Here is a 25,000-nt window from a genome sequence, read left to right as displayed (position 1 = left end):
GAGGGAACCGGCAGCTTCCCGACTCGGGGCCCCCAACCACTCGCTCATTCTCTAGCTCGCTGATATGCTAATCTCCATTTATTTTCATTTTTTATAAATACAAAAATACCACGCTCACCCACAGCCTCCGCTGTCAATTAACAACGGCTCACTTCAAAGTTCAGGAAGCGGAACTATTAGCGAGGAAAGAAAAGACGCAGGCACAAACACAAACACACACACACACACACACACACACACACACACACACACACACACACATCAAGCAGGGGAGCTGTGAGGTGCTATTTTTATGCACACATGAAGTTCAGGAAAAAGAGGACTGAATATTCTCTTCAGTTCATTGACAAAAAGAAATACAATAATGACGGCTTTTCAGTTCCCCCATTAATCAATTGAATTAGTAATGACTCGCTTGCGAATGAGAAAGTGCTCCAACACCACTGGTCAGCATTGTGCGAGGGTGTGGGTGTTCGGAGTTAGCGACGGGTGCTACATACAGGGTAATTGGACCAACAAGCACTATATGTGACCCTGATCGATAGACCATGGTGGTGTCACCTTTGGTCAGCTCTTTGACAGAAGCTCTCTGTCGGATTACACAACATTCTCCATTTCTTCTTCTCTCTCTATTGCTTCACGCTCCCTTTCTTTCTCTTTCCCAATCTCTTTATCCCGCTCACACTTAAAGTAGTTTCTTAAAGAATTGTATTTATTTTTTTTACTTTTTTCCCCCCACCTTCTCTTCTTCCTTCCTCTTTTCTTTCCCCTCTCTCTCTCTCTCTCTCTCTCTCTTTCTCTTTCTCTTTCTCTCTCCCTCAGCCTGTCCCCAGGGACTGGTTACTGAGCGTGCCCGTGCTCAGGCGAGCTCTCAGCTGGCATGGGATTGGCATCTGTGAGCTCCTGTGGGTGTCGGCGGCTGCTACCGCAGGGGGTTGAGTTGTGATGCAGTCACTGCCATTTTTAGACGCGTGGTTGTGGCTCTGTGTGCAGACTCTATTTGTATTTGTCCTTCAGGGTATTATTGAGAGGAAGCTGGCATATTGTGAGTGGTCGCAGACAAATGGAAGCCCTGGACACATGAGGGGAGCTATTGACAGGAGAGAAAGAGTATACAGACCATATCTACCACTAAAGAAAGACACACACTCTCTTTCTCGCGTGCACACACACTGAAAAGACACACATCGTGACTTGATTTGAGCACCCATTCTCAAGCACATGCCACACATTCACACACACATACACACACACACCTACATACACCTGAGGTCCCCCATCACACACATTATGAACAAGGGGTACACACTAAGCTGATTTTTCTTCCACACAAAACCTACACACAAACAATTGCCTCTTTCAGCATCACACACACACACACTAATGTCCAGAATTACAAAAACACACGCACAAAGAATCCAGACACACACACTTAAACAAACACACAGACAGCTTTATGGAGCTCTTTCCCGTAAAATCTCTGCAAGGCCTGTGGGCGCTGGTAGCTGGGCGTAGTGCTACATAGACAGCTCAGCTCCTCACTGTCCCTCACACAAAGACTGCATCTCTCACACACACACACACACACACACACACACACACACACACACACACACACACACACACACACACACACACACACACACACACACACACACACACACACACACTGGTTTGACTTCCATAGGGCAAACAGATTTGATACGGAATTTTGATTTTGAATTGAAGTGTCTGCTAAACCAATAAAATGGAAATGTCACTCCAAATAGAGGCAGTCATGCTCCGGGGACAGGTTAGCATCCTCTAGACGGGATGAAATGCAAAATTACTGAGGTCATATTCTTAAATATGCCTCCGGCAGAAGGCAAAGAGGCTCTTCCCTCTTCGTCTGCATTGACTACATCTACAACACAAGCCACCGCACACCCATGTGGACCGATCCGACCGTAAGGATACTTTCAAGGATGCGCACACACACACACACACGCACACGCACACGCACACGCACACGCACACGCACACGCACACGCACACGCACACGCACACACACACGCACACACACGCACACACACACTCGCACACAGAAACAACCATACAAACACCATACATGCACACAGACAAACACGCATGTATGCACACACGCATAGACCACCAAACAGGCCTGGGGGGCAAACTAAAGCAAGCCAGATGAGGAGGAAGAGGAGGGATATAAATAACTCGTCTGAGAGAGACCCGGCGCAAAATCCAATAAACCAAGAAAATTGTATTTCGAGAGATTCTTACGCCTGATCACGATTTTCCATGTATTGATTGGCACGGGCAGCCAGCCTTTCCAGCAGAGAGAGAGAGAAAGAGAGAGAGAGAGAAAGAGAAAGAGAGAGAGAAAGAGAGAGAGAGAAAGAGAGAGAGAGAGATAGGCATGCTGTGCTTCCAGCTACCCAGTGGCTTTGCAGGCGGCCATGGCCGGAGAGGGACACCGGGAGTGGCAAGGGCACAGCAGCGCGTCAGTGTATGTGGATAAAGAGTGTGTGATTATGGAGTGTATGTGGAGAAAGAGTGTGTGATTATAGAGTGTATGTGGATAAAGAGTGTGTGATTATGGAGTGTATGTGGAGAAAGAGTGTGTGATTATAGAGTGTATGTGGATAAAGAGTGTGTGATTATGGAGTGTATGTGGATAAAGAGTGTGTGATTATGGAGTGTATGTGGATAAAGAGTGTGTGATTATGGAGTGTACAGGGATACAGAATGTGTGATTGTGGAGTGTACGCGGATAAAGAGTCAAAAGTGTGTGATTGTGGAGTGTACGCGGGTAAAGAGTGTGTGATTGTAGAGTGTACGCGGATAAAGAGTCAAGACTGTGTGATTGTGGAGTGTACGCGGGTAAAGAGTGTGTGATTGTAGAGTGTACGCGGATAAAGAGTCAAGACTGTGATTGTGGAGTGTGCTTGCTTACCTGCATGGTCATCCTTCCACTACCTGTTTCACAGCTGTTGCTTTCACAGCTGTTGCTGTCATTCCAGGCTCTGGCAACACAGCATATGAGGTGATGCTACTAAGACCATGTTCAACGTCAGATAAACACAAGCAGAGAATGTATGTATGTGTGTGTGTGTGTGTGTGTGTGTGTGTGTGTGTGTGAGAGAGAGAGTCTGACAGAGAGAGAGAGGGAGGGACGGTGATCCAAAACAGACTGAGCAGTAGCTGGTTTGACAGAGGGAGGGGGGGTGTAATGGGGAGGCTGAGGTGGAGAGATGTCAGAAGCTCTGGGGTGCCTTCGGGAGAGAGTGAAAGTGTGTGTGTGTGTGTGTGTGTGTGTGTGTGTGTGTGTGTGTGTGTGTGTGTGTGTGTGTGTGTGTGTGTGTGTGTGTATGCGAGAGAGAGTGAAATAAATTGTGTGCGAGAGAGTGTGTGTGTGTGTGTGTGTGTGTGTGTGTGTGTGTGTGTGTGAGAGAGAGTGTGTGTGTATGTGTGTGTGAGACAGAGAGAGAGAGAGAGAGAGAGAGAGAGAGAGAGAGAGTGTGTGTGAGAGAGTGTGAAACAAATTGTGTGTGAAAGAGTGAGAGCCAGCGAGCGAGCGAGAGAGTGTGTGAGTAAGTGTGTGTCTGTGTGTGCAGGAGGCAAGACAGTGCATTTTCTCTCTCTCTCTCACTCGCTCCCTCCCTCCCTCACCTCTCCCTTTCTTCCCCTCCTCCTCCTCCCTCTGATGCTGAAATATCTTAGAAAGCAGCGATCAATGAATTGAGCACCACTCCCTCCTTACCCCGACCATTCAAAGTCATTTCCACCAGCCACAAGATGGACAGCCCCTCCATCACACACACACACACACACACACACACACACACACACACACACACACACACACACAGGAGGTCAGAGGTAAAGCTAGAACTGAGATGGTTCCACCATGGTGGAATATAATCCAATCTTGAGTCTTACAGGTGCACAAATATCTGTCTAACATTACACCAAGCCCATATGCACGTTCAGTCAAGAACCCAGACAAAGAGGATTACCTGTGCTATTAGGCTACAATGAGATGTATAAAATCAAAGACTGCATAGAACCAAAGAGAGACATGTATGGCAAATCAAAGCATCCTTTGGAAGGACAAGCACACTGAGGTGGGCAAATAGCAGTAGGTACCTTCACTAGGTGTATCAGTCTGCTTCACACAAACACTGAGGGACATCAGGAACCCCTCATTCAGAAGATTTCTACCCAGTGCTGTCCTGGTGTGAGGTGAAATTGTGCGTGCATGCGTGTGCATACGATTGTGTGTGTGTGTGTGTGTGCTTACAAGAGTGTGTGTGTGTGTATGTGTGTGTGTGTGTGTGTGCGCTGAGTGTGTATGTGTGTGTGCTGAGTGTGCTGCCGTTTTAATCGCTGGGGGCTGTCTGAAAATCTGCCCCTAACCTGATTAGGGTTGGGGAGGGGGGTGGGGGGTGGCTGAGTACACACAAAGCCTGGAAGCCCTGGCTGCCTTCCGCCAAGCGCTCCATCTGTCTGCGTGCACCTCACCTCGCAAAGCATGTCAAGCCAACGCAAAGCCCCGACCGCATCTATCTCAGGCAACGGCACAAACAACAACCTCTTTCTCTCTTCCTCTGTCATCTTTCCTCTCAGCTTCACTCACTCACTCTCATCACCAACCAGCCACCACCCCCAGTCAAACGCATGCATGCACACACACACACACACACACACACACACACACACAGCTCATGCTTTCCCTTCTCTCCCCTCTTCACTACTTCTCTCTCTTCTTCTCCCTCTCCATCACTCCATCACTGATGGCACACGGCTTGATTTCCTTTTCTTTTTCTCCTTCCCCTCCCTATCTCCCTCTGTTCTCTGAGGAGAACTCCCCGTGGTACTCACATGGAATGGTCACCTCCATGGTTGCGAGCAGCTGCACTCCACTCCACTCCACTCCACTCCGCGCTGGCGGCCGTCGGCAGGGAGGAGAGTAGGGGGGCTGGGGGGGGTAGGGGAGGGAAGCGCCGGGGGTGGCTAACGTGGGAGCTAACGCTGGCTAACTCGCACGCACGCACACTAACAGAGCCTCTCGCGAGCAGAGGCAGACGAAGCTCTGCGCTTTGTACCGGACCAAAAAAAAACAAAAAAAAAAAAGAAAGAGAGAGAGAATGAAACAGCAGAGGTGGCGGGAAGAGCAACAGTCTGGGAGAGAGCGCGCGGTCTCCCCTCAGCTCATCCCTCCTGCGCGCAATTCTCACTCTCTTTCTCTCACTCTCTTTCTCTCCCTCTCTCTCTCTCTCCCTCTCTTCCTCTTTCTCTGGCTGCTTTGGCGCTCAGAGAATCGCTGTCTGGGAGAGGGGATCGGCGAGGCTGCTCTGCTTATGTTGATCTGCGCGTTTAAGCCGCGATTGGGCAGATGCGTCCGCGGCCCCGGCCAATCAGATGCGCTGGAGGAGGGATCACACATGGGGCTGGGGTGGAGGGAGAAGTGGGAGGGAGGGAGAGAAGGGGAAGGGAGGGGAGAGCGGTTCAGAAGGGGGAGGGGAGGCAGCGGCAGTGGCGGCGGCGGCGGCCGAGAGAGCAGTGCTTAGACGGGAGTTCAGCTCTGTGCTGGGCTCTGGGTGCTGCTCCACTGTGGCTGGGTGGAAACGGTGTAGGGGTGTGGGGGGGCACAGGGACCACATCCTAGCCGGGGCTCGTCATTTTGGGCCGTGTGGGAAAGTGAGTGAGGCATTTGTCAGGGGTCATGCCCATCCAAGCTCACACACGCAAACACAAACACACACACACCCACCCACACAGGCAGACGTACACACACACACACACTCAGGCGGGCAGGCATACACAGGCTCATAAGCACACACCAGACGTTCCATCTTGTCGTGCAGAGGCAGGGGTAGCAGAGACTGGAGGATGGTAACCATGGCAACAGGCAAAACGTGTTTTTTTTTTCTCTCAGAATTTTTTGCCCTAGGAGCAGCAGCGTCAGACCTTCCTCTTCCTCTCCACAGCACTGACTAGCGCACCCTCATACACACATGCACACCCTCATACACACACTACACACACACTCTCTCTCACACACACACACACACACACACACACACACACACACCCACTCACACGATGGGACATGTGACATCCGCCTAGCTAGTTGAGCTGAACCTAATAATTTTATGATGCATGGGTTTAGGTGTGAGTCTGAGAAATTTTTTGGGGTGTGCTTTTGGTGTGTACTGTGTGTGTTTCTGTGGTTTAGATTGTACATGCATAATTCTATTAGTGTGTGTGTGTGTGTGTGTGTGTGTGTGTGTGTGTGTGTGTGTGTGTGTGTGTGAAGTGGAGAAAGAAAGGTTGAGTAAAGGTTGGTAAGCGCAGTGCCTAGATTTCAGTGCATATTGTAGCCAAAATGAAAACAATTGTGACACTACCACAGCCCTTGACAAACTGTACGGATAACACAGTGACTGATCTGTGTAACAACAAAATGACCCAATGGTATCTTAAACCAATTTTAACCACCGAGTTTTATAATTGCAAGAATAACGCATCCATATGCTGTTACCCATAGTTACTCAACATGCTACACTGGGAACACTACAGCACAGTACAATCATACTGTGACATGGCTTCAAAAAAGACCACTACATATTTAAATATATTCAACACACACCACTACATAAGAAACACATACACGTCAAATATATCATTCGAAGGTAGAAATCATTTCTGCCAAAAACATCAAACCCCAAACATCAAACAATTCATACGTCATCCTTGATTACAGCCATACATGTGCTTCATGTATTTACATCACCATCTTACAGTCAGCGTCAGCAGGCTAGTGGCTCGGCCCTGAATGTCAGTCCGCTTGTTCAACCGGCTCGTGTAATTGGGGGTATTTTTAGCCGCTGCCACCACACTGCAGATGTATTAAAGCCAATGTAAAGCACGGCGGCGGCAGCGGTAGTGGCGGTGGCATATGCGCGGCGGGTGATAGGCTGTCCTGCTACCGCCGGTGACAGTGCATGACGGAGCAGGGGCTCTAATTGAATTGGCTTCTCCAGTCCTCGGGCTCCACCTCCCACGCAAATAACGGGGGAGTGAGGAGTGTGTCACAGAGCATCTCTCCTCTTGTGTGTGTGTGTGTGTGTGTGTGTGTGTGTGTGTGTGTGTGTGTACGTGTGTGTGACACTGTGTGCGCTGACTTTGGAGTGAATGCAAGCTTGTGCGTGTTTTGGATTGATCTGGCGTGTATTTCTTCGCTCGGCCGTGGGCAAGTAAGTGTTGTTCATGTTGTTTGCTTGGTAAACAGCATGTCTATGCATGCGGATGACTGACTGTGTATTGCGCGTGTGTGTGTGTTTTGTTTAGTGTGTGTGTGGTGGGGCATCTTATCCCTCAATTTCAATCATGAGCCCCCCCCCCCCTCTTGTGTTAACAGTTCTTGGCCCAGAGGTGTCTGTGACTCATCCGGTGCAGCAACAGCAACAGTCGCAGATGAGCCCAGCCCAGCCCAGTCTAGCCCAGTCCAGCCCAGTCGCAGATGAGCCCAGCCCAGCCCAGCCCAGTCCAGGCCAGTCCAGGCCAGTCCAGCCCAGTCGCAGATGAGCCCAGCCCAGCCCAGCCCAACCCAGCCCAGCCCAGTCCAGCCTAGTCGCAGATGAGCCCAGCTCAGCCTAGCCCAGCCCAGCCCAGCCCAGCTCAGCCCAGCCCAGCTCAGCCCAGCCCAGCCCAGCCCAGCCCAGCCCAGCCCAGCCCAGCCCGCCAGACATGACAACCTGATTATCCACGCTGCTCATGAACCCTCGAGCTGACATGCAAGCCTGCTTTCATTAATAAAACATACCATTGACGTTTCAACCCCATCGCCAAGGAGAGATACGGCTTGGCCTTGTGCATCCCTTAAATCCTAGAAACGTAGCTGGCCTACTTTGTGATGACTTTGATGATAAGCTACATCTTATTTAACATTTTGCAGGGCAGCTTTGCGCTTTGTGGTTGTGGACCAGAGCCAGCGCTGCTGCTGCTGCTGTGGTCGACTCATCTTTGTTCTCCGCTACAGTCTGAAATACGCCTCTAATAAGGTCAAGAGAGTCGCCCTTCTGCTGTCACAGCAAGTGGCCTGATGGTGTTATTAAGGTCAACAGGCACCTATTTTTATTTCGGACTAAATTACACTCTGTAATAGCACGGCGCTTGGGCTTATCACTTTCAGACACAACAGTGGCCGTGCGCATTGGAAAGCGAAGCCGGTGAAAAATAAATCAAAAAAATTATATCAGCCTTAAGGTGCAACAGTTCCAGCGATGCCACTAAGGTCATCCACCCAATGCGGGACTAATACACACGTAGTGGAGCGCACCCATACAATTGGTTCTTCTCATCAAACCATCACAATGCAAGAATGCAATTGGGAACCTTACCTTTAAGGGGTTCTTTCAATTATTATAATAGTACCCTTACAATGCTCCACCTAGAGCCCTGGGATTTATTGAAGTCAACTATAGGCTTTTGTTAATCAGATTTATAGCAGTTTTAAACTGACATACTAAGTACTCTTAACGGACAGAGGAGCATATTCAGTGGCAGACTCCTGTCACTGTCATGCTCATCGGACAGGCTGAGGAAGTCCTTTGTCCCCAGGCCCATACAGCTTTACAACGCCACGCAGAAGGGGAGGGGGAAGGAGATGGACTTCTCTGCATGAGTCTACCTTAGTCTCCCCTCCTCTTCTCATCTCATTATATTCCATCCCACTGTCCATCTTTTTACTGGCTATACTAGCCCATTGCACAGACTGTACTATTTTTATCACTTTGCACTATCCTCACACACACAAGCACATGAACACTATCTCTCTGCACTCTTTGCACTACTTTCCTCGTGGACATCAACACTGACACAATCAATGCACACTGTAATATAGGGCCAGCCCTATCCTGTATCTGTATACACCCCACTCCCTGTGAACATGTTCTCCCTATGTGTATTGTTTTCTACTGTGATTTGTGTATGTACGTTTGTGAGTTAAGTTAAGTGTATAAGCTACTGGATGACCTAAATTTCCCTCGGGATTAATAAAGTATCCATCTATCTATCTATCTGTCTATACAAACTGTCCCTAAGGGTCAACATAAAGGGATTCTTGGACGGGTAGAGGTCCCATGAATCTCTTTTAAAACACACGCTGAATTATTTTGTACTCCACACTACATAGATGACCATTAAATTCAGCATTCAGAAATTGGTAAAAAAAAAAATCGAACACAAAAGTGCAGCACTGCCGACTCCTTGCACGTCCCCACTGGACGACTCTTCAGCTCTGCTCCGCTGGGCGCCACATGTTCCCGCCAGGTTCACCCCATCCGCCCCTCCTCCTGCTGCTCCTATTGTTGAGCATCTCTGGCTCTCGGTCAACTTGCATAAAAATTGGCCATCTCACCTTGGCCAAGCGCAGTGCCAGGCAGAGCGAGCGAGCGAGCGGCTAGTGCTGCCCACTGCTGAATTAGCATTTATTCTCAATTAGACTGTCAACCTCCGGGGTCGCTGCTCTTAATGAACGAACCAACAAAACTGCGCTGTGCACTGGCTCAAGCAGTGGCTCGCTCGCCCTCCCTCTCTCATGCACAAACACACACTCAGAATAGAGGTGTGCTTCCACACCACTCTCTAACTGCAGAGAGGGGCCGGCAAGTATCATTCTTTATCATTTAGCGTCGACAAAGGCAGCCTTACCGCACTGTTTGCTTGGCTACCAACCCCTCCAGACCCCCCTGCAAAACCATACTAGGTGTGGTGTGGTGCGGCTGGGTGTGGTTTGTTGTGGCAAGCATGAACACAGGGACTTGCACATGGTCACGAGGAGACGCGGTCTCTGGCAGCTTTCCAGGGAAGCACAGCGCAATTAATTTGCAGCAACAAATTCGCCAAATAACCTTTTCAAATAAACAGCTCTACCATTTTAGGCACTTATCTACTATGAAAAAGTCACCGGAACATTCCAATTTAATTAGAATCCAAACACCTCATTATGTGACAAGATTTGTTTTGTTTTTGTGTGTGTATCTGGCCAAGACGAATGAACAAACGCAGCCGTTTCAAGCCTCTGAATCCGACTCCATTTCTCTTTTCTAAGGCCTTGTAATGGAATTAGCCGCTAGTAAATGAGACCAGCAGACAAAACGGATTCTCCCAACCCTCCCTTCGTTGCCGCCGCTTCTGCCACTGCTGTCGGTGTCGACTTTCAATCTGCATTCATCCCCCTGCCAGCTCATTATTCACCAAACAACGGGCTTGTAATTCACTCGTCTGCTCATGAGCTTCCCCCCCAACTCTCTCTCTCTCTCTCTCTCTCTGCTAATCTGAGCCTCTTGTGGAAAATCAAAGAAGTGACATATCAAGAGCTGAGCAAGACCTTTGTGTTGGAGTCGGGAGTCGGAGCAGGAAGTTGGGGTGAGAAGATGCACTTTTCAGAGGCGTGGAATGTGGGACTCCCCCCAAATCAACAGATGAAACTTTTTATGTGTGTGCATGTGTTTTTCTTCATGTCGTTTAGTTGTTTTTAATGAGGACAGAATGCAAATAAGAAGAAAACACTTACAGGAGCCGGGGGTTTATATCGTGCGAGTTTCCTTTGAGTAAGACAACGGCAATGATGAATTTAATCAGCGTGACCGGGGAGAAACGTGCTCGGGGGAGGCATTTAAAGATGCAATTTCATGTCCACGCATCCTAATTAAGCGCAAAATATTAAACTCTTTGTAAAAAGTTCAAGCTTTCATTAAGGTTTCCACAGGCAGACTGAATAACTGTGTAAACAATGTCTGGGCTCAGTTCTGACAGGCTGTATGTATGTATGTGAGTATGTGAATGTGTGTGTGTATCACAACTCCCAGAACCTGGTTCGGCTGAGTTTTTGACGGCACCTTTCCTATTCGGTGGCTGTATTTAGTCTTTAGATCAGGAGTTCCTGCAGCTCGGTAGGGAGGGCAGAGTCCTTCCAGTGCCAGTGCTTGGTGTGGATTACCCGAGAGGTCAAGCATGTATAGAAATGTAGATGGATGGCCGCATCTTCATCACTTCATCGCCGTTCAGTGAACACTAGTTAAAACTCTGGACAACACGGTGCCACAGTAGAGGATTTGACACCCCAGTAGGTTATGCAACAGGATACTAATGAGGTTGGCTTAGATGCACCAGCCATTTGTCACGGTGTCAGTTACCAAGTCTGCTGCGTCTGATTGAGTGACTCTTAGAAAGGTGCCCCCTGAATAAAACATGTCCAGTGCTAGTTAGCCTAATGGGTTTGTTGTTCTCAGTACCTTGTTGAAGTCCTCTGATGTGGCCCTCATCTCTTTCCAGGTCTTGTTGAGGAGCTGTATGCAGATGCAGAAGAACTCCTCGAAGGACCGGTCGTGGGTGAAGAACATGGGGTGGAAGTCATGGCAGTTCTCACTCGCTGTAGGGGGAACCAGAAGAGAAACGTTAACACACCAGATAACATGGTACGGAACGAGAGCATTCCAGAATCTTTGGAACTTCAGTCAGAAGAAGGTTCTCCAGCGCCTTAGCAACAATTGTTATCGGCCAAAAAGACAAAAATTGAAATGTTTGGCAGCGATTTTCATTTTGTTTTGATATTCAATGCACAGTTGGGTTTGAAATAATGTCGTAGTATTTTTCCAAATAACCAGATGTTAGTGTTGACCACAAACTTTCATATGAGTTGTTTCACTTCATCACATCTAAAGACTTGTTTGTCCATTCATTTATAAAATGATCTCAATCAACCATTGAGGCCCATGGCAGTAAGAAAGTACATCTGTTCTTTTCTGAAATAGAAACAGGGTGGTTAAGGACTGCTTCTCTTCTCATACATACACACACACACACACACATATGTTAGCGCCTGGAACACACACACACACACATATATATATACATATATATACACACACACACGTATATACATATACACACACACACACACGTTAGCAACTGGAACACACGCGTACACACACACACAACACGTGTTGCTTATTTTAGCCAGCCCTTTCAAGCCTCACATGGCCCTGCCTGGGAGCATCCACCCAGTGGGCAGGCAGGCACGGCACACACTGGAGACGGACACACACACACACACACACACACACACACACACACACACACACACTGGAGACGGACGGAGGCTGGCGAAGCCTTCCCTGCTCGCGCCGCACGCTCCCACTGCTGCTGCCTCCCTCTGAGCGAGGCTCCTGGCAGAGGAGACGGCGGCGCGGAAAAGCACAGGAGCAGGCTTTCTCTGCACCCCGCACTCCTACACATGCATACAAACACACGCGCAGGTACACACACGCGCACACACACACACACACAAATTATTGAGTTATAAATGGGACTGGGAGGCAGAGGTTGGTGTTATTCCATTGTTTAGATCATCTCAGTTCGTGACGATGTGCGTCTCCATTATTGAGAAATTCAGCTCAACTTTTGTGATACGCGCCTCAAACGAGGAGGAGTATAGATGAAGACTAACAGATGAAGGAAAACAACAAAAGGGGTTTTCAGTACTCGGTTTCCCCATGGTTGAACGGTTTAACAGCCTGCGATGTTTCATATCACGACTTCTACCAAAAAAGTAATGGCACAATATCTTAAAAGCCGTGGGACAGATGTACGACCTATCCAGGCAGTAAAACCGTAACAGCTCCCCGGAGCCCAGCTGAAAACGAAAAAAAAAAGAGAGTCTGTGCAAAATTAAAGTGGGAACGTGAAGCGCTACAGTGCGAGGCTGCAACAATGACAAAAGCAGCCAAAGGCCATCAACAAAAACATGACATCACCTAGAAAAAAAAAAGCATTAAAAGAAGGAGGGCAGTGAGGACTGCAGCACAGTGTGATTTTAAATGTCAGACTCGAGTCAAGCACTGGGCTAAGCTCAAGGTTTCAGGCCCTCTTCCTCCTCCTCATCATCCTGCTTGTCCTCTCCTGCTGTGTCCATTCACAGCAGTGGCACCGGCTGCAGTGGGTTCAGCAGGGGAGTTGGGGGGGGTTGGGGTGTCGAGGGAATCCGGCAGGGGCCCAGGTAATTGCATCAGCTCGGCAGAAATTGAAACTTCACAGCATAATGAATGACGCCCTCCGGGGGCCAGTCACAGCCTTCAACTCCCAACACCCCCCTCTCCCCATCACCATGACTCTGCAGGCGCCCGGGAGCCTCGGTAGGGCCGCTGACCGACTGCTTAGTCGACAGCACACTGCCCTTCAGGGAAATCCACTGCCCATCCACTTCACAAGTGGTGTGTGTGTGTGTGTGCGCGCGGGTGTGTGTGTCTGAGGGCAACCCGGAGCGCAGGGTCTTTGAGGGTCATCGGGGACTCGCTCAAGCTCAGGCTAGATGCGGTGCAAGGAGGATGCTTGCACTGCCAGACAGAGATCTTCATCAGCTTCACAGGGCTGACGACAGAGGTGTGTGTGTGTGTGTGTCTGTGTCTCTCTCTGGCTGAGGGCGACACAGGGCGGGGACACCAGAGTTCATCTGGGACTTGCTTGACTCTTCATGGTGCACAAGGAAGTGCTGGCATCACCAGACAGAGAGCTAGCGCCTCTCACTCTGCACCATCACTGCACTCCCAAGGGCAGCAACAAGCAAACCAATCACATCAGGGGAAAAAAAAGAAGATAAATACACCACCAGAAAAACTAGCGCTGCATAAAGTGAGAATGAGCAAGAATTACGTGAAATAACATTTTATATTATATTATATTGTCCGTTCCAAGAAAAGTGTTTTATCTTGTATGATTACCTTTCTGGCACATATAGGCCTACAAGTATCAACATTTATGACAGGACAGGGGTATACGCTATCATAATAATACGTTTAAATATAGCTGCATGCAGAGATCAGCGGGGTCAAAGCAGAATGTATGAACTGTGGTGAAAGACTGAAAGATTTGACCACTTTTGTAAATGTTGCGTAAGGATTTAAAGACAACATTTATTTTGAAGATAGACCAAACCATGGCAGAAGAACACGGGAAAACATGTCTGATGGATGATTTGTTTGAGATTGGGTAAATAGCTTCTATATGGCATTATAAACGAGCCTACAAAATTTCATTAAGATTGGGCATTCACACAGAAATGGAATGGCTGCTGAATTTTGATTTGATTTGTTGAGGGAGCCGAATAGAACTTAAGGAGATGTAGCTAAGTATAAGCATACCAGATTTCAACATTTTAGCTTAAGCAGTTCTTGAAATGTGTCAGTTGCAGCGCCCCCTAATAACAAAATTTCATGACATTTGGCGTGTGACCAAAGAATTTGAATCACAATACCACAAGTGCTAGATTTTTTCTTTGAACAATATTCACAAGGTGGCACCCTCAACATATGAATTGTGATGCTACGGTAATGTGCCTCCTAAAGGGCCAATTTGCCATAAAAATTTAAATTTTGGCAAAAAGTGCTTTGACTCTACCCCAATTTAGGCGGTGCTAGCACCAAGGGAAACGCACACCTATTCTATTCCGTATCAGCCATGTTGGGCCACAACCATGTTACGCTTCATGTGGACTGGGGAGTCTAAGTGTATGATACTGTCGACCAAAGATTAGTGGAGGAGGAAGAGGAAGAGGAAGAAGACACTATATGACCTGCCTGCATTCAGTTTGCTGTCTTGATAACACAGGACCAAAATGAAAAACAAGAAAAGGAATGAGAGAATTGATTCTCCTGTTCTCAGAGCTCTGTAATCTTTTTTCTAATTGAATGCCTCTAACTGGGATAAACGGCTCCCCAGTGATGACTACAGAGGTGGCGTCTCCGGATATTCCACCCAAACAATCATACAACTCCAGACACAGAGCAGACCAATCATACACCTCCAGACACAGAGCAGACCAATCACACACCTCCAGACACAGAGCAGACCAATCACAACCCTTCCAGACACAGAGCAGGCCAATCATACACCTCCAGACACAGAGCAGACCAATCTGAACTGGGCCATGAGCCGCTGCTGCTAGCTGTCTACTCATGGAGAGAGACGGTCATCTGTCAGCATATTACAGCTAGGGCATAAATCACCATGTTATCCTTCTAGCTCATCCTTCAGTTAGATGCCACCACCTCTAACCTCTTCATCATCAATATCATCATCACCAACGCCACCACCACCACTACCATAATCATAGCCATCATCACCATCTTCTTCACCATCATCTCTATAATCATCACCACCACCACCACCACAACTGACAGCAACAAACGGGCAACAATAACAACAACAAAAAACAGCAACAACAACAACAACAAATGGAAACAGCAGCAACCGCAGACACGGTACCCAGAATGGCAAGGGGAATGAAATGAGAGACTGCGGCGAGAGATGCAGCCAGCAAATCTCCCATCAAAAGCCTCCTTTCAGAGCCCAGGAGCCTCATCATGTGCAACATGACCTTAATCTGTGTGCTCAGTGACCTGAGACGATGTCCTGCCACCTTTCCAAAAACTCGCTGCGCCAATCTGTTAATGGTGCTGTATAGAAAACCACAGAGCGAAGAGAGGATTGAAAGTAAGGATGGGGTTTGATTTTCTTTTTCTTTTTTTTTCGACGGCTGAGTACTTTGTGGTACAAGATAACTTTTCTCTTTCCGAGAACACGCCTGTGTTAGCACCCTTTCATGTCCTCATCAAACCAGTGGGTCCTATCAAAACCACTGTCTTATTAAAAAGTGTTAATAAAAAATAGACCCCTGTATCACCACAGTATGGCATCACACCACACATCTCTGCAGAGACCTTGTGCCAGAGGTCCTTGGCTGTGCCACAACTGTCTGGACCACAATATGAATGAACGTCCCTCAGGAAAACAGAGGACAGCTTAGAAAAGATGAGGTTCCAAATAAAAGAGTGCCTCAGGCCCCTGTAGGGAAAGAGCCATATGGCTCCACAGCCAACCCCACAGCCTGGCAAGCCCAGCCTGGGTGGCCTCTGCTCGGGGAAACACAATCTCCCTGTAGCCTCGCTGGTGGTCGTGGCTGGACCATATGTCGGCTATACTCTGTGAAACTCTAAACGACCCCTCTCATCCAGGGGACAGTATTGCATGACGGTTTAAGAGAGACGGCCGGAGTGAGGCCTCTGAAGAAAGCCTCCCCTTGCAGTGACCTCGAGAGTTCAGACAGGGTGCAAGAAAGGAGAAAATCAGGCCGCATCCATCCTGGAAGCCCTGGATGTTGTTGTACACGACGAACCCTTCAGAGCATATAAATATTCTTGCGTGCGAACGCCTGAACGGAAACAACACTGAATGAGTCATCCTTCTCTCTCTCCCCGACTCGTCCCGGTCACGTGTCCCGGTCCTGTGGGACCGCGAAGAGAGCTCTGGGGGCAGCGTCGGGAACGTTCGAACGTCACCGCTGCCACCTGTTCTGGGTTCAAAGTTCACTGGCTCAGGGATGAGAGAAGCTGGCAAGTGCCGGGGGGGGGGGCAGACTGGCAGGCGTGACGATGATGCCTGTTCCTCTCTGAATCCGGGCATGGCTAACTACAACAGGAAGCAGACGGACAGAGGAATTGTGGGTAAAAAATAACGAGGTGAATAATGACGTGGCAAAATGTGAGGTGTCGGGGTGAAGAGGCCTTATACTCTGGCTCTCCCTCTCTGTATGACACACACACACACACACACACACACACACACCAGTAGCAACAGAGGGGAGAAACACTCTTGTGCAGATGGCATATGTGAGTATGAGTACAGAGATGAGTATGAGACAGAGACAAAGTGAGGCCAGAGAGAAAGGAAAGGCGTGGAAAAGAAAAGAAGAGAAAAAAGAAAGAAAGAGAAAGCTCTTGTGACATGTGTCTGAGCTCTGAGCGAGAGCCTCCAGGGAGAGAGGAGAGAGGAGAGAGGGAGAGAGGACAGGCTACACTGGGGAACTCAGGAGTCACCTTGGAGCCGAGAGTCACCACAGGGGTCTGATAAATCCACAGTGAGAGGTGATGTTCCCTACCATAATGATGTGTTCTCACACACACTCACACACACACACACACACACACACACACACACACACACACACACACACACACACACACACACACACACACACACACACACACGGCAGCTGAGACAATGTTGCAGTGTGTGTGTGTCTTCATATGTCCTGACACTCTCTGACACACTCGTGCCGTCTCGTAACAAACCTGTCACACGGGAGCCCGTCTTGGGCGCCGGGTGATGGGCATCGCCCATTTAGAGAGGCGCTGGAGCTGAATAATTGAGGGGAAAGTTGCCAATCGCCATTAAATTTCCATTCAGACAGAATGATGAATAATAACAAGACAGAGCAGATCAAATGCTGATAAGTCTGCAAGGCGCCTTCAGCGCATTCTAACTCAGGGAGAGAGGGGGTAGAGAGAATGAGAGCGAATGAGAGAGTGAGAGGAAAAGAAAGGGAGAGAGAATGAGGAAGTGAAAGTAAGTTAGAAAAAGAAAAATGAGCGACAGAGGAAAAGGGGGGTGAGAGAGAGAGAGAGAGAGAGAGAGAGGGAAATAGAGAGAGAGAGAGAGGGAAGAGGGGATGAGAGAGAGAGGGAGGGAAGAGGGGTTGAAAAGTGACAGCGGAGAAGTATTTGCTAGAATGAGGATGAATTGACAGGGAGAGATATGGCTGCTGGCAGGTTCGGCCGTGTGGAGTAAACAACAGACTGGACTCGCAGATGAGGTCCACGACAGCTGCCCCATCTGTTTGCAGATGTCTTCAGTACTACACATCACTCACATCACACACACACACACACACACACACACACACACACACACACACACAGAGAATAGCTCATCACCCCCAGTCACTACAGCCAGTCCTCTCTCTGCATGTATTAGTTCTGACACACACAAAAGCATATACAACACAAACCTTCACGCCATCACAACTGATGGCATTCAGGTAAAAACAAACCGCCTTGGCAGTCTCACACACACACACACACACACATACAGGGCGAGGCACTCACAGTCCACTGCACCATCCCATTGGTTCTGCAGCAGTACCTGCCATAGGAGAACAACAGCTGAGCACTGCATTCTCCTCGCCTGAACAGAAGAGAGTAGTTTGCACTTACACACACACACACACACACACACACACACACACACACACACACACACACACACACACACACACACACACACACACACACACACACACACACACACACACACACACACACACACACACACACACACGCGCACACACACGCACACAAACACCTTAGCTCATGGTACAGATAGGATTTATTTTAAATAGTCGCTAAATATATATATGCATATGCACTATAAAGCATATGACTGCTCTAGGAAGTACTGATCTTAGAAACCGACTTGGTCAAAATTAAAAATAATTAACACGTTCAAACATACATTCAAGAGATGCAATAGTATCATCCTGGTGTTTTTTCTTCTTCTCTGCTCACGACTCACGGTTGTTTTTCCACCATGTCTTTCGTGAATTGCTGACTATAGCCTTCATATCATCACTACGAGGGTCGTCAGGCCCAATGAAAACAAACCTCAGGGAAACTCAGGGAAACTCAGGGAACCTCAGGGAATCCTTCATATTATTTTGGTACATTATATAGTGCATATTCTATATCCATTTACTGGTGCAGTCTGAAAAGTAGATAGTAGATGATTATTATTATTATTATTATTATTATTATTATTGTTGTTATCATTATTATTATTATTTTCTATTTACATTTATTCTTAGCTATTATATTTTTGGTGCCCCCTGGTGCCCTAGGCACATTGCGCCCTCCGTGGATGTAGCGACGGCCCTAGAGGAAACAGGGATTTCCCTCTGCAGCATCATCCAGTTCTTAATCTATTCAAATGTTATCTGTCATGTTTGACTGGTGTAGCATATTTAGCCTCATGTCATAGTTCCTTAAAGTGCATGATCAGATTATGTGTAGCGTATGTGAAGGTCATGGCTATGGTCTGTACATCTCCTGTAGATATGGATGGAGATGTGTGGCTGAAATCATGTGACCATAATTGATCTAGGGCCTTGCTGAACCAGACTGATTTCTGTGTGTCTTTCTTATGGACTACAAGTCTAAAAGGAACTGATAATCTTGTTACAGGATTTAAAAATATACCAAAGAATGAAAAAAAAAAAAAAAAAGATGACGGTCTGTACTTAAGTGCTCCCTTCAAGTCAGATTACATGTAAGCTCGTAATTGGATCTTTTTTTTCGTTTCAAATAATCAGGCAATGGCACCAAGTGGGGATTTCTCTCAAGCACAGGCAGCATGAATCCACCCCAGGCCAGCGGAGGCATTTCATTCCTGGAGTCGATCTCTACAGCAGTCTGACACCTCCAGCTTTCAGAGGGGCTTTTAGAGAAGAAGTGGCTGTGGGACTAACTAACCAGAGGAGCCGGGTGACATGCCTGTCAGCATGGGATTTATGGGCGACGGCCCAATTTACTTCAGAGCAACTCCTACTACCCATGGGTGCCTTTAGGTTTGCGTTGGAGCCAGTCAGTCTCTCTTAGAAAGGTCTGTGTGTATGGGGGGGGGGGGGGGGGGGGGTTGGGTTGTTGGCATTCTAAGCAGCAGGGGGAAAACAAATTTGTCAACAGCAACACAAACAAACAAATTGATTTATTTTTGTCTTCTGTTTGGATCATAAAACATTCAGGGCTTGGCAGGAGATCTTCAGGACTTTAAGCACCAAAAGCTCAGGCTTAATGATGCCACTGTGCCATCCCCCTGCTTTCAGAGAGAGGAGGAAAAAAAAGTTGAAATCAGGAATCCATGGTCCATTTTTCCCTCATCAAAAAGAAAACCCAACTTTTTGTAGTTTTTAACAAGATCTTAGGGGAAAACTTGCAGAAAGAGGCCACAGCCAGAGCTGCTTGGCAACCTTGCTCCTCTCAACACGGCGAGAGACACTCGTTCTTTAAAATGGGATTCTTGGAAATTGTTCTTTCACGGTACGGAGATAAGACAGGCGGAGGCTCCTGTGGGCATTGCTCGAGAGGGATGGGGAAAGAGAGGGAGGGGAAGGGGCAGGATGTCGGGTGAAGGGTGCCAACGCGCATCTCTTGCCACTTCTCAGCAGGGCACCGTCCCACTAGGCAGGCACTACAGAAATGTCACCACAGAGGTGGTTTCTGCTCCTAGCTGCAGCTTTTTAACGCACACATACACACACAGCCACACTAGAGAGATGTTGGCAAAATGAATGCTTGACAACCTGCCACAAAAACAAGGTAAATACACACACACACACACACAGACACACACACAACACATGTCCATGTTTATGCAATCTGCACAGAATGAGAGGGTCTTGGTTTGCCAGTCACGCCTCATCCCCATCTCCACCTCTACAAGCAGGGCCAGGAAACCTCTCCTTCACCTGCCAGCATAAATCTATCCATCCGCACCGGGCTGGTCAAGCTAGTCTCCAACAAGCACCGATCCATTTCCCCCGCTCAGACAGGCAGAGATGGAGGAGGGCCCAGAGAATAGCAGGAATCAATATCCAGGTCATTTCTCTGACTGCCCATTCTAAATAAGCTTATAAATATTACATGGGCATTTTCAGCTCTTTTTTTTTATTTGGGGGGGGGTGAAGTTAAGTGAGCGAGTGCGGTACATGGTTGGGGGGGGGGGGGGTTGCAGTGACTGCTGTGAATTCCATTAAAGTGGTTTCAGGGGGGACTGCAGAAGGGGGCCATGAATCTTTCAGAGCGGGTGCTCTTGAGAGAGAGAAAGAGAGAGGGAAAGAGAAAGGAAGAGAGAGAAGAGAGAGGGAAAGAAAAAGGGAGAGAGAGAGAGCGAGAGAGAGGGAGAGCGCGGGAGAGAGCGGGAGAGAGAGAGAGAGAGAGAGAGAGAGAGAGAGAGAGAGAGAGAGAGAGGGTGATGCTGGGACACCTGGCTTGATAGAACATGAATAATGTAGCGACTCCAGTCCAGAAACGGAATACAAAAAAAAATCAATTAAGAGAAAACCAGAGGCTGCTCTGAAATAAATATTTGACATATATTTGGATAGATCAGTCAAGGAAATGTCAAACCAAAATCTTTCGCAGTGCTTGCTTTACCTTGGATGTGTAGGAAAAGTTCAAGCGTAATGTTAATCAAAAAGTGGGTTGTAGTGTATTTACAAGGTGACCTAGGGGCAGTATTTCACCCCAGCTAAACATCACAGAAATGTTACATATCCATCATGAAAGGATATCACAGCCTTCCCCTACCTTATATAAGCAGTTAGCTGAAGGGTGGAGAGGGGGGGAGTCGGCCAAAATTTCACATTGCTGGAAGAGCTAAGAGACATGAAATGACATGAAGGCGTCCTGGCCCTCCCCTTCATCCAAATGTGCTTTAGCGTCGAGAAGAGAGAAAAAAAAAACCTTCCTAGACAGGCTGAAGTGCCCTTGACATTTCAAGGAGGCAGAGGCACATAATCTATCTGAGATTGGCTTAAAATGACAACGAAAGGAGATCTCCCACTCGTCTTTGCTCATATTTGGGGAGGAAGAGGAGATAAAAACACACACATATTCTCTTTTAGCTCAGACATCCTCCTCTGCAGCTGTGGGGGGTCCTTCTCAAAGCCTGCACTTCTTTTTAACAAAGAATGAAATAGAGTCTCTCTCTCCCTCTCTCCCTCTCTCCCTCTCTCCCTCTCTCCCTCTCTCTCTCTCTCTTCCCCCCCCCCCCCACCACCCTCACATGTTCTCCCGAGTTTTGACGCCCAAAGGGCAAACTGACCACCACTCTCTCTTCATCTTTCTCTCTCCCCCCCTCCCCTTCTCTGTGTCCGACTCTCGAAAAAAAGGGCGCACTTCTGTAGCGCCACCGCTTCTGATTTATCCGATCAGTGGGGAAGATTCTTAAAAAGCCATTTTCCTCCCCCGCAAACCTTCATCATCCATCCGGGTCGATGCTGTGGCCAAACAGTTCCGTCTCCAGGTCCAGAACCCGCCTTACGACTCCAGCGCACCGCAACCGCACCGCACCCCCGTTTGCCCCCATTAAAATGTAAAATGCATGTCCTCTTAAAAAGGTACAGTTGCTAATGGAATCTTTTCCGCAATAAAACGCATCGGTGGAGACAAAGCATTAGTGCTCCTTTTAACTGTTACTGTAGTTAATGCATGTCGTGAATCACTGTACAGGCTATAAATGGCCTTTCCTGTAGGACTGCAGTGCCTTTAAATTACATAAGGATGGACAGGGCACATTACGCCCGGTGTTTTTCGAAACGAAGGGAAAGACATAAAACTCTAGTTCCTGGATGTTCCCGACAGACCAAGTCCATCTGAAGCTTAAGTTCATTTAAAAAAAGGTTTGCACTCTAAATCTTTGATTTGGGGGATAATTACAGATGCCTCAGGTATAGGGCACAACTCACGGCTGCTGCTTCGTGTGCAGAGGGAAAGGCTGGCTGTGTTCCGTCTCCAAGCTTGGATGATGGGGCAGACTTGGGGCTGTATATTGTAGTGGGGAGGGAGCTTTGAGGCACTTCACAGTAATGACAACTGTTCCACACTGGAGACAACACACACACACACACACACACACACACACACACACACACACACACACACACACACACACACACACACACACACACACACACACACACACACACACACACACACACACACACACACAGAATGACACCATGGAGGTGCTGAAGTTTAGAGTCACGTCCCCATTAGCCGATCTTCAGTCACACATGCATGCACACACACACAGAGAAACAGACACACACACATGCATGCATGCACACACACACACAAACACAGAGCCACACACACACCATTATATTAGAGTGGTGTGACACATATGCACACACACACAAACATGTACGCACACACACACAGACACACACCATTAGAGCGAGTGTCATAATGACAGGTGCCGCAGGACTGGGCATGAGAGCCTGGGGGTTGGTGTGGATATCAAAGTCTCCTCCGTGTCACCGTGGTGATCACAGGCCACAGGACGTCTCAGGCGCACGCCTGACAGGAAGCACAGGGCATGGGGCAGGGGCTTTAATTACAACCCCCCCCCCCTCCCCCCCCAAACACACACACACACACACACACTTCACCTTTCTCTCTCTATGGCATTTTCTTTTGTCTTGGTCTGGTATTCTTTACATTCTCTGTATCTCATTTGCCATATCTCACCGTATCTTGTACTTGTTCTCAACGTTTTGCCACTTTGTCCTCTCCATTTTCATTACCGATCAATTGTGAGAAATGGTAATACTATAAAGAGTACTAAGTATGTATAAAACCAGTTCTTGTTAAATCTTTTTCTCTTTATCGGATTTTCACTGAGCAAAAGTTTAGACACTTCTTTCATCACCGCAGGCAACAAAATTCTGCATTATGCAAAAAAATAAAAAAATAAAAAAATAAATTGAAAACGCTCTCCCGATAATCTAACTCTCTCTCCAAAACAGGGACAACTTTCATCTCCCTAAAAAAAAAACATGCAGTATTTCTGCAGATAGGAAATGACGTTGATGGGACATCACACAGATGCATTAACAGCGGTGCAGTTTTTTGTTGTTGTTGTTGCTTTTGGTGGTGCCTTTTAAAAAGCGACCATGCCGGTGACAGTATGATGCCACTCTTATGAATGTGTTCTCTACTCTCCCGACCTTCAGCCTCACAAAAAAGAAAAAGAAAAAGTAGTTTAAAAAAAAAGCCTCCCTTCCCTTCCAATCCCATCCCTCACCTGACAGTAAGGACCCTAAGGAGGAGACAGTGGAGGAGGTGGAGGCGGCTCTCATTAACTAAAGATCAGTGGATCCCAAAAGGCCTCCATCCCCGAGCCTGACCCCATTCTCCCCTCTCCTCCCCACAACGGCAGTGGCATACCATCTGCATAATCAGTGCACATCATTCATTAATATGCATCTACATGCCTCCCTCTCCCTCCCCTTCCTTCACACATGTGCACACGAGCTTGCCATCATAAGCGCACAGACTCAAAGGCATACTGAACGCTGATATAAAAAAATAGGCATTCTTACCATGTCGGTGGCCACAACTCAAGAGTGTACTATGTAATTATTGACTGGGACTAACATGGTAATTGCATGTAGAAGTAGAACTAGAAGAATAGTATGGAGAGGTGGTATGCTGTGGGTGTATTCAGTGAGTGGTGCTCCTCTTTCAGTAAGGAAGAAGTTGATGTAGTTTTCATCTTGTGTGCATCTACCCTGTCAGGCAAGGACAGTGGGAGTGTGCAATTGGGCTGACAGATGCTCCCCAGGATGTCTGATAACACACACACACACACACACACACACACACACACACACACACAGACGCACTCAACACTCACACACACTCAGGCACACGCAGGCATACACACACATATATACACGTACAACACTCTCTCTCTCTCTGTCACACACACACACACTCACACAGACACAGACAAACGCACGCATACACATGCACACACATACACTACAACCCTCTGTCACACACGCAGGCATGCACACTCTTGCACACCCGTCCAGAACGAGGACAAGAAAGGGGCAGCTTGTCTGACAGCCTCTTCACATTCAGCTGGGCTCCAGGGCAGCTAACTCTTCCTGTTCGCCGTCTCCTTCTCTCCTGCCCTCTGTCTTCCCCCATTTATCATCCTCCCTTCACTGCCATTATGACCTTATAAAGCAATGACCAAACCCCATGGTCAGGCGGTCTCCCACTGCCTTGCTTCTGCCAGCCCAGATACCCATGGAGCACCTGCCTCTCAAGCCAATTCAGCCGCAGACTCTGGATATCTACACCAGATTCAGGCCACATCAGGGCCAGATCAGGGCCAGAAAAGGGCCAGATCAGGGCCAGATTAGGGCTGGATGCATCTGAAGGTCATGTACTATGTTACCATTCAGATACACACACACACACGGTCACTGATACTTTTGTATTAAAAAAAAAAGAGATATTAAAAGCTA

The 25,000-nt window shown here is 47.9% G+C and overlaps 1 protein-coding gene across 2 annotated transcripts in view; it reads right to left on the bottom strand.

Moving 5' to 3' along the window:
* The window catches only part of elmo1 (engulfment and cell motility 1 (ced-12 homolog, C. elegans)), a 95,858-nt gene that overhangs the window by 20,619 nt on the left and 50,239 nt on the right, over positions 1–25,000 (bottom strand). For both annotated transcript variants that reach the window (XM_031586579.2, XM_031586580.2), the window contains exon 16: positions 11,307–11,443. In XM_031586579.2, the coding sequence (XP_031442439.1) occupies positions 11,307–11,443 (137 nt within the window). The remainder of the gene's footprint in view (positions 1–11,306; positions 11,444–25,000) is intronic.

Source organism: Clupea harengus, chromosome 19 (genome assembly GCF_900700415.2).
Source record: "Clupea harengus chromosome 19, Ch_v2.0.2, whole genome shotgun sequence".
NCBI classification, from domain to species: Eukaryota; Metazoa; Chordata; class Actinopteri; order Clupeiformes; family Clupeidae; genus Clupea; species Clupea harengus.
Note: the sequence above shows the minus strand (reverse complement) of the source record. Positions and strands in the feature narration are given on the sequence as shown.